This window comes from Bombina bombina, chromosome 4 (assembly GCF_027579735.1).
Source record: "Bombina bombina isolate aBomBom1 chromosome 4, aBomBom1.pri, whole genome shotgun sequence".
In the NCBI taxonomy this organism is placed as follows: Eukaryota; Metazoa; Chordata; class Amphibia; order Anura; family Bombinatoridae; genus Bombina; species Bombina bombina.
Genome location: NC_069502.1, coordinates 824093594 through 824105068, shown reverse-complemented (window position 1 = coordinate 824105068; position 11475 = coordinate 824093594). Strand labels below are relative to the sequence as shown.

The following is an 11475-nucleotide window of genomic DNA, read 5'->3' as shown; positions in this document are numbered from 1 at the left end:
GGCGTTCTGTCGAGACGCCATGAGATCTATCTCTGGTTTGCCCCAACGTCAAAGTATTAGGGCAAAGACCTCCGGATGAAGTTCCCACTCCCCCGGATGAAAAGTCTGACGACTTAGGAAATCCGCCTCCCAGTTCTCCACTCCCGGGATGTGGATTGCTGATAGGTGGCAAGAGTGAGACTCTGCCCAGCGAATTATCTTTGATACTTCCATCATCGCTAGGGAGCTTCTTGTCCCTCCCTGATGGTTGATGTAAGCTACAGTCGTGATGTTGTCCGACTGAAACCTGATGAACCCCCGAGTTGTTAACTGGGGCCAAGCCAGAAGGGCATTGAGAACTGCTCTCAATTCCAGAATGTTTATTGGTAGGAGACTCTCCTCCTGATTCCATTGTCCCTGAGTCTTCAGAGAATTCCAGACAGCGCCCCAACCTAGTAGGCTGGCGTCTGTTGTTACAATTGTCCAGTCCGGCCTGCTGAATGGCATCCCCCTGGACAGATGTGGCCGAGAAAGCCACCATAGAAGAGAATTTCTGGTCTCTTGATCCAGATTCAGAGTAGGGGACAAGTCTGAGTAATCCCCATTCCACTGACTTAGCATGCACAATTGCAGCGGTCTGAGATGTAGGCGTGCAAAGGGTACTATGTCCATTGCCGCTACCATTAAGCCGATCACCTCCATGCATTGAGCTACTGACGGGTGTTGAATGGAATGAATCTCATCTAATGGAGCTGATTCAAGTGTCTCTTCCAGAGACTCAAACCAAAAAGCTGCTGCAGCCGTGACAGGCGCAATGCATGCAAGAGGTTGCAATATAAAACCTTGTTGAACAAACATTTTCTTAAGGTAACCCTCTAACTTTTTATCCATTGGATCTGAAAAGGCACAGCTATCCTCCACCGGTATAGTTGTACGCTTAGCTAAAGTAGAAACTGCTCCCTCCACCTTAGGGACCGTTTGCCATAAGTCCCGTGTGGTGGCGTCTATTGGAAACATCTTCCTAAATATTGGAGGGGGTGAGAACGGCACACCGGGTCTATCCCACTCCTTAGTAACAATTTCAATAAGTCTCTTAGGTATAGGAAAAACGTCAGTACTCGACGGTACCGCAAAATATTTATCCAACCTACACAATTTCTCTGGTATTGCAACTGTGTTACAATCATTCAGAGCCGCTAACACCTCCCCTAGCAATACACGGAGGTTTTCCAGCTTAAATTTAAAATTTGAAATATCTGAATCCAGTCTGTTTGGATCAGAACCGTCACCCTCAGAATGAAGCTCTCCGTCCTCATGTTCTGCAAATTGTGACGCAGTATCTGACATGGCCCTAATATTATCAGCGCACTCTGTTCTCACCCCAGAGTGATCACGCTTACCTCTTAGTTCTGGTAATTTAGCCAAAACTTCAGTCATAACAGTAGCCATATCCTGTAATGTGATTTGTAATGGCCGCCCAGATGTACTCGGCGCTACAATATCACGCACCTCCCGAGTGGGAGATGCAGGTACTGACACGTGAGGCGAGTTAGTCGGCATAACTCTCCCCTCGTTGTTTGGTGAAATATGTTCAATTTGTACAGATTGACTTTTATTTAAAGTAGCATCAATGCAGTTAGTACATAAATTTCTATTGGGCTCCATTTTGGCTTTAGCACATATAGCACAGAGATATTCCTCTGAGTCAGACATGTTTAACACACTAGCAAAAAAACTAGCAACTTGGAAATACTTTTCAAGTAATTTACTATAATATGCACAGAAAAAGTTATGACAGTTGAAAATTGATAAACTGAAAAGTTATAGCATCAAATCTTTGTAAAAAACACACTTTTAGCAAAGGATTGCTCCCATTAGCAAAGGATAATTAACCCTGATAGCAGAGAAAAAATACAGAAATAAACGTTTTTTATCACAGTCAACTACAATCTCACAGCTCTGCTGTGAGTGATTACCTCCCTCAAAACAAGTTTTGAAGACCCCTGAGTTCTGTAGAGATGAACCGGATCATGCAGGGAAGACAATAAACTTCTGACTGAATTTTTTGATGCGTAGCAAAAGCGCCAAAAAAGGCCCCTCCCCCTCATACACTACAGTGAGAGAGATCAGTAAACTGTCATAAATTAAATAAAAACAACTGCCAAGTGGAAAAAATAGTGCCCAAAACATTTTTTCACCCTGTACCTCAGAAAATAAACGATTTTACATGCCAGCAAAAAACGTTTAACATAAATAAATTAAGTGTTATTAAAAGCCTGTTGCTAGTCCCTGCAAATTAGGCTAAAGTCTTATGCATACAGTATAATTCCAGTGAAGTGCCATTCCCCAGAATACTGAAGTGTAAAATATACATACATGACAGCCTGATACCAGTTGCTGCTACTGCATTTAAGGCTGAGTTTACATTATATCGGTATGGCAGAATTTTCTCATCAATTCCATTGTCAGAAAAAAATAAGCTGCTACATACCTCTTGCAGATTAATCTGCCCGCTGTCCCCTGATCTGAAGTTTACCTCTCCTCAGATGGCCGAGAAACAGCAATATGATCTTAACTACGGCTAAAAATCATAGAAAAAAACTCAGGTAGATTCTTCTTCAAATTCTACCAGAGAAGGAATAACACACTCCGGTGCTATTATAAAATAACAAACTTTTGATTGAAGGTATAAAACTAAGTATAATCACCACAGTCCTCTCACACATCCTATCTAGTCGTTGGGTGCAAGAGAATGACTGGGGGTGACGTAGAGGGGAGGAGCTATATAGCAGCTCTGCTGGGTGAATCCTCTTGCACTTCCTGTTGGGGAGGAGTTAATATCCCACAAGTAATGATGACCCGTGGACTGACCACACTTAACAGGAGAAACATTACTTTCTTAAAGTAATTATTGTTACTATCCGGTTTAATCCTTGCTACACAAACATATTATTTAACTCAGCAGTTGTGGTTCAACAATTCTATTACTTATCTTTACAGAGTAATAACCTATTGTCACAGAATATCAAGCCAAAACAAACAAAAACATTATTATGACCTAAGAAGGTGTCCCCCACCGCATTATTCACTTGGTGACTTAGTATGGTTCTCAACCAAGAATCTTCGTTTAAACACTCCTAGTAAAAATATCTCACCTCTATACATTGGTCCATATCCAATAACCAAAATCATCAATGAGAACGATGTTCGCTTACAATTACCAAGTACTCTCAAAATACACCCGACATTTCATGTCTCTTTGCTTAAACCTTATCGGACTGTACGGGACCTCTCTCCTAACCAACAGATTTGCCCGGTGAGCATCGACCCCAATATTGAATATGAGGTCCAATCTATCTTAGATTCCAGATTCTTCCGTGGACATTTACAGTACCTCGTACGATGGAAGGGTTATTCTGAGGAACATAACTCTTGGGAACCAGCTGTCAACATATCTGCCCCCAGGCTTATTTCTCGCTTCCACCAGAGGAACCCGGACCGTCCACATCCATGAGCCACTGAGCGGCTCACTGGGGAGGGCATCCTGTCATGTTATGCTTATTCTCCCCTTTATGCTTCATTCATAAGTGCCATATCTGTTCCTTTAAATCAAATGACCAATTTCCTCTCTCCTATAAAAGCCTCCTCCCATATCCTTTCCTTGCTTGATATTGATTCACATTCCCCTAATGTGTTTCAGCCTGCTCTAACTTTGGATCTCCTTGCTCCTAAGCATCTAAATCTCTGCCTGATGCAGATTTCCACTTGCCTACAGCTGACTCCGCTCCTGCTACGCCCATCTAGGCTGAACAGCTGTTCCGCTCCTCCAGCTTCCGCTTGCGGTGACGTCACACGCCAACTTCGGCTAGCGCTGCCGCTCTGAACTGCCATCCAGCTTGCACCTAACTGACCGCTCTCCCTAAGCGCTCATATAAATCCTCTTTTCAGGTACCTTTTCCTTACAGCAGTATTAAGCTTGTCTCTGCCTTATACCTAGAGTTTTATTATCCTCTCAATTGTCACTGAATTCAGTTAACTTGCTTATCTCAGTCTTTGCTCTGTTTTACCTTTCAGTGGTATATAGACAAGGATTTCTTGCTGCATGTATTTCCTTGTTACAGCTTTCAGCTATAGAAACTCCTTGCTCTTGTATTACCTCCTATCAATTGCTGTGATTATACCTGGGTTAAAACATTACTTTCTTAAAGTAATTATTGTTACTATCCGGTTTAATCCTTGCTACACAAACATATTATTTAACTCAGCAGTTGTGGTTCAACAATTCTATTACTTATCTTTACAGAGTAATAACCTATTGTCACAATTTATAGGCATTTTGAGGTTTGGGAAACTTTGCCCCCTCCTGGTAGGAATGTATATCCCATAAGTCACTAGAAATTGTAACACAATTCAATGCGCCGGCATTGTAAAAAAAGTGCCAAATATCAAGAACATAGCAGCAGCACTTGTAATTTCCAAACCTTCTTTTATTCCATATCATATGGGCAGCAAAAAGTAGTTAAAACAGAACAACGTTTTGGGTCAAGCACCCTTATTTATGTTCATACAGTGTATGTACCCATTAACCAACTTAAGTACCTGTAGGCAGGTTAGACCACACCTCTTTAATTAACACTTTAAATATACCTTTATGGTTTTAATTTTATATACTGACCCCCTAGTGGTCTACACCTATATACTGTATACTATTTTTTCAATAAAAAAATATTTTTATAATTTAAAACACATCTAAACAGACATGGAAAGCAGCAGTTCTACCAAACAGATTAAGTCATAGACAATGCAAAATCTATCACATAACTTGTATAAATAAACCCTGAAATCAGCCTTTATATAAATACACTCAAATCAAGTTCCCTATTCATACCTTTGGGGATTAATGACTAATTTATTTATCCAAAAGGCTTCACGCCTCTTAAGGAGTAATTCCCTATTGCCTCCTCTTCTAGGAATGTGTACATAATCAATAATTTGAAATCTTAATTGTGAGATAGTATGGCCTTTTTTTCAAAATTACAATTATAGTACCCTTTAATCCTAAAATTCTGACCCATTAAGGGGTGAGTGAAACTATCTCCTTTATTCATATTGTTACAATTTGAACAATTAAGGCAAGGGAAACAGCCATTATTCTTTGCGGTTATAAAGCCCTGTCTACTCTTCTTTTTGCTCCCCACATCAGCCCAGATTATCTTATCTCTTAGGCTGGGGAGCCTAGTGTATGCTGGCATAGGCGGCTGTTTAAAGGCTTTCACTTCAGGGTTACACTCACTGAAAATGCGCCAATGTTTTCGTAATATTCTTGGAATTCTTGGGCTAAAGGCATAGGCATTATATTCAGAAATAAATACCAACTTGTCAGGGTATTTCTTATTTAGGCTATTCTCCTTATTGACCCTTCCTTTCGGTAATTCCAGTACCTTTTTTTATGACATCCTCTATCATGTTATGTGTATAACCTCTCTCCAAAAATCTATCTCCCATCTCCTTTAGTCCAACCAGGGCTAAGGCATAATTTCTCACAATTCTTCTCACCCTTAACATTTGGCTAAAAGGAAGTGACTTAATTAGAGCTGGGGCATGTGCACTAGTATAGTGAAGGAGACTATTCTTATCTGTATCCTTTCTATACAAATCAGTTTTTAGCACACCCCCATCCTTATACCTTAGTGTCCAAAATGTTTATAGACTCCTCACTCCAGGATAATGTGAATTTCATGCTCCTTGTTGCAGAATTCAATTCCAGCATAAAACGCTGGAGGGTACCAATGTCGCCCCACCAAATGCCAAAGATATCATCTATGTAGCGCCACCAGGTGGCGCCACATAGTAGGAAAAGTTTATTTTCATACACAAATCTGTATGGTAGATCTGCTGCTTTCCATGTCTGTTTAGATGTGTTTTAAATTATATAAATATTTTTTTTATTGAAAAATAGTATATATAGGTGTAGACCACTAGGGGTCAGTGTATACAAATGAAAACCATAAAGGCATATTTAAAGTGTTAATTAAAGAGTTGTGGTCTCACCTGCCTACAGGTACTTAAGTTGGTTAATGGGTACATACACTGTTTGAACATAAATAAGGGTGCTTGACCCAAAACGTTGTTCTGTTTTAACTACTTTTTGCTGTCCATGTGATATGGAATAAAAGAAGGTTTCGAAATTACAAGAGGTGCTGCTGTGTTCTTGATATTTGGCATTATCTCTGGGGGTTGGCAGTTAACCCTACACAGCGTGTGCACACACCTTGGGACATTTGTGCTGGATATTAGCCCTATTGGAGATTGTAAAGAAAATGGGCGGCCCAGCGTAACCACGTGCAACTCAGAGGTGTAACTTGGCAGATAACAGGCTGAAAGGTCTGCAGACTAGGAGGGCATTTGAGTTTGACCGACAAACCACCACTCAATGTCCCTGTACCCTACATACCTCCCCCTATTACCGCCATACCCACGTGCCAGGCCGCCATATTTCCTACCAACAAAAGAGGATCCTGCCACCCTTAATTCCCATTGTGACCTTTTCTTACCTCCACAAAAGATTGCATCATACTCCTGATGTCCTCTTTGAATATGTTGTTGCCCTTGCTTGTCTAGTGAACACCATCAGCTTTGTACAACTACTAAATTTCTAACCCCGATTATCTAGCACATTGCCTCATATTTCTTCTATCACTTTCCTTCCTGCCTGGTTCACTTTTTTTTGCACTGATATCCTCCATTTTGTGGGATACAGTCCCTCCAAAACATCCTAGAGATAATACTTGACCATACCAAGTTAGTTTCTGGCCATGCCAATTAGGACCAGGTCTTTTTCACTTGTTCTGCAACTCTAATAAAAGCTTCTAAACCTATATCTTTGCCTCGTAAAAATGGATGATCACTACATCGGGCTCTCAGTACATGCTCCACTTTCTCCTAGATACCTCCGCCACTTCGATCAGCTGCCTCCATTTCATCCCTCTCTGTCCTATCCATCTAATTCCTACTATTCTAGAGCTGAATCCTAAATTCACTCCTTGCTTGGTAGTTGCAGCATGTATTGCAGCCCAATGCACATAGGAGTGCCCCAATATCCAAACTCTTAAAGTGAAGGTAAAGTTATTCTAATACTAATATCTCTTTATTTTCCTTTTCTAACTTACAAGGTAGTCGCTAGGTTTATTTTTTAAAAAAACTTTTATTTAACCATATTTACTAACATTTATTTTAATGTGCCTTACGATCGTAATCCCCTCCCATCCAGCAGTTCCGTGTTTTCAATACATAGACGTATAGAGCGGTCCCACCCGCTCTATACGTCAGAACTACAGTCGTGCACATCTATTCTCTGCTTACCGCGCATGCACACAAAAATGTTCGCTCGCAAAAGCGCATGCGTTAATCGCGGTCAACGAAGTCCTCTGCAGCGCATGCGTCCCAAATCAGCAACATAGTATTGAATGAGTTGCGAGACTCATTCAATACTATATTTGTGAAGCGACACTATCGAAAGTGTGAATATTGCTTGTTCGTTCCTTCCGCAATTGCTAGACAGATTGTAAGTATTTGAATAAAGGCCGATTGAATATTTATATGAAGTAACTCTGTTATTTATACAAATGTTATTTTATTTGATAAAATTTAATTCATCAATAATGGTCATTTTATTTATTTATACAAATCAGCAGTAGAATATAAGCATAGTGAGTGAATGCTCTGTTATGCATATAGCGGGTAATAACGATCATATATTTTAATATATCTATGTAAGGACTTGTACTTTTTATGTATTTAAAACTATAAAAATAAATAATAATTATATTTAAATTTTAAGATATATTTTTTTCCATGTTTGCGAGATGTATTCATAGTAAAGATATTAGAAGATTTCAGATATATTAGAAAAATAAATAACATAGATTAAAGACAGATTCCGAATGAATCAAACCAATCAGATCGTTTTTTTTTTATTAAAATATAATGTTTGCGATTATGGGGATGTAAAAGTATGTCATACACTTACCGAGACTGAAATCAAAGAGCTGCGAGTAAAAAATGGATCGATAGAAATGTAACAAACTTGTTACAGTATGCGATCCGATGCGGTGGGTGTTTGGAAAACAATTGAAACTCCTAATGCGCATACGCAAAACGAGGACACGCTCGCTTTCAAGGAGGAGATATAATCACTCGCGCATGCGCACAATCAAGCATCAGCTTGTGACGTCAATTGACGGCCGCCTAACGGCCAGAAAATCAATTGGCTATATAAACAACGTGATCGTTGTTTATAAAAAAAAAAAGAGACGGGTTGTTTTTTTGCCAAGCGAAATCGCAGCAAATTATCCAAGAAAACAAAGGTACTAAATAAAATTCGAAAAAACCATGAATGAACATCATATTCAATTTTAATACTATATCGATTTTTACATAGAAGAGAGAGTAAGTTTACATTCACTTTAAGGCACTTTCTGTAATAGAAACAATTCACACATCAACTTTACACAAAAACTGAAAGAGAAATTATATATATTAGACAGAGGCCAAAATTATTTCTTATAAGCATTTGATTTCAACCTGCCCAACCTCTTTATCTGGTCTGTAGGCACTCCTAGTGAGGCTGCATTCGTAGCTGCTCCTATGCTAAAGGAGTGTGGAGCCAAATGATTGACTTCCCAACCTAGTTTTTGAAGTGAAGTTTGGTTAAAGGACCACCATGTGTAGGTCTGAAAAACATAATGCCTGCTGCGGGACCTGCCTCCAAGTAGCTCCTCACACGTGCTACTGGACAGATTCAATTTCCTGTTTCCCTAGCTGCTATCCATGACCCTCTTCCTTCCCTATATATTTTAGACTTTTTAAATGAATATTAAAACCACTTTGTCAGACAACCCGACATCTTCTAATTTCAAACCGCTTCAAATTGATCCTTTACTTGAAGCCACTAACTCGCTTATGCGCAAAGCCGATGAAAAAAACAAAACAAAAGCTGCTGAGAATAACTTCACCTCAAAGACATCTACACAGACATTCTTTAATGAGTCTATCAGGACTTGGAGTCTCTCTGATGTAATGGGCTCCCTTTTATCTTTATTTTTCTCTTCCCCCACTGACCAGCCTCTTAACACTTTCTTAACTATAAATCTGTTTTTAACATCCTTATCCTCTAATAGCTGTGCAAAATATAAAATACCTGCCAATATGTTGCCTAGCTTCCCTTTTTTTAATCCCTAGTTGCTTAAGTCTTACTAAGTATTCTAAAAAGAGCTTATCTTTATTTTCTTCTTTATTCTCTACAAATTGCTCCCAATCCTTCCAATGTTTATTATAAGCCACCCACGTCCGCAGAGCCACTGACCTTTATCAAATTCCTGATCATCTCTACTTGCTCCCAATCAGCCAAAGATAAATGGGGCAGTCCTCATCTTTCTGCTCTGCATTAGGTACCAATTTTCTGAACATATCCCATTTAAATCTTGACAAAGAATCAGCAATAACATTTTTAACGCCCGGAATGTGCTTAGCCCTAAAACTTATATAAAGACTTTAGAACGAAATGCTGCACGTATGCAATGACCTGGGGAGAGGATGCTGACAATATGTTCATTACATCTACGACTCCTCTATTATCAGACCAAAACAAAATGCTTTTATTAGCTAATTCCTTACCCATTGCTCTACTGCGGTAACAATTAGGAATAATTCCAACAACACTAGATTCTTTGTCTAACCTTTATCCTCCCATACATGAGGCCATTTTCCCAAACACCACTAGCCATTAAAAAATGCTTCAAAACTTACTCTGCCTGCAGCATCTGTATAATTGTATCTCATTTGCCAATACCTGTTCCTCCCAAATCCATATCCCTTTAAAAACTGTCCCAAATTTGCAACTCCCCCCTTTAACTGTTTGTTCAATCTAATTCTATGGCTGGACAACACCGCGCCCCCTGTATTGATTTCCAGTCTTCTTTTAAAAATTCTTCCTAAGGGTATTACTCTGCATGCAAAATGTAGCAGCCCTAACAGTTTTTGCATCTTCCTAAGTGTTACTTTTTTCTTACCTATCACTTGTTTTATAGCTGCTATCATCTTAGCTACCCTATCCTTTGGCAATCTACATTGTTTATTCACTGAATCATTTTCTATGCCTAAAAATGACAAACTAGTACAAGGTCCCTCTGATTTCTCCTGTGCTACAGGAACCCACAGCTCTATGACAATTTTTAACAGCTTCCCTAGAATCCTATCACATTCGCCTGTATCACGCTCCCCAACAACCATAAAGTCATCTAAATAATGGATTATTGACCTGCTACCTGTCGTCCTCTGTACCAACCAATGCAAAAAGGTACTGAACATCTGAAAATATGTGCACGTAATTGCGCATCCCATGGGCAGACATTTATTGACCTCTAGGATAAAACAAGTGTTGAATCATTCTAAATTTACCAACCTCTTTTTTCGGAACCACCCCCAACAGTGACACTACCAGCCTTTCCAATGGCTTCTACTTAAAAAGGCCTCCTATCCTCCCTAAATCAACTACCTTTTTTAATTTCTCCCTCAATACCTCTGGTAATGCGTATGCAGATTTTAAATGATTTGCCTTTTTTGCCCCATATACCTCTCCCTGAATAGTAGGGGTGCTGAAAATAATCGTATGGGCGATGCATCGCGATGCAGCATGAAACGATTCTGCATTGATGCAGTGAAGGGCGCGAATCGATTCATGTATCATCACGTGACCCCGCCTCCAGGACAAGTATAGAGAAAGCGTTTGACGTCACGTCGCCAATAAAGCAACGGGGCTTCTAATGGGCGGTCTCTGGAAGTGCCGCACGCAGTAGCAGGACTGGTGCCGTGACTGCCTGAGTGATGGTGACGACTCCGAGTACACACGGCGGGTTTATTTTTATTTTGTGGGAGACGGAGTCCTATGGTGAGAAACTTAGTAAAGCAGAATACATTTTGCCTGTGAGCACCACTTATCTTAATTTCTACTAGAAAACCCCTCATTATCGCATATCAGTGAAATCAAAATGCTCATGAAGAGTATTGTGCTTTATTTTCATTTGTATTTATTTATGAAACTCCATATCACATGGATTGGTCATGAAATGATTGGTCAGGTCGGTCACACACACACACAGACTGTGTGACACACATTAGTCAGTCACATACTACTGCATGATTACAAATTTTCCTACAAAGTTTTGACCACATCTGCAAATATTGAAAATATACACTATACTTAAATAATACTATATGCAATTCATGTGCTCTGTTAGGGAGTATAAAAGGTGCCAATCCGAACCCAATCCCTGTGTTATTTATAACAAGGCTAAGGCTGCATTTTTTTTTAAACATACTAAAGGCCATAAAACCCCATTTGTGATGCAAAAGAAAGTGCATGCAATTTTAAACAACTTTCCAATTTACTTCTATTATCTAATTTACTTATCCTTTGTTGAAATGCCTCTTGTGAAT

At 39.5% G+C, this 11475-nt stretch overlaps 1 protein-coding gene across 1 annotated transcript in view; it reads right to left on the bottom strand.

The window, feature by feature from the left end:
* Positions 1-8439: 8439 nt before the first annotated feature.
* LOC128657916 (oocyte zinc finger protein XlCOF7.1-like) overlaps positions 8440-11475 on the bottom strand; it is a 72845-nt gene continuing 69809 nt past the window's right edge. Inside the window, exon 8 of the mRNA XM_053712343.1 lies at positions 8440-8456. Coding sequence (XP_053568318.1) covers positions 8440-8456 — 17 coding nt within the window. The remainder of the gene's footprint in view (positions 8457-11475) is intronic.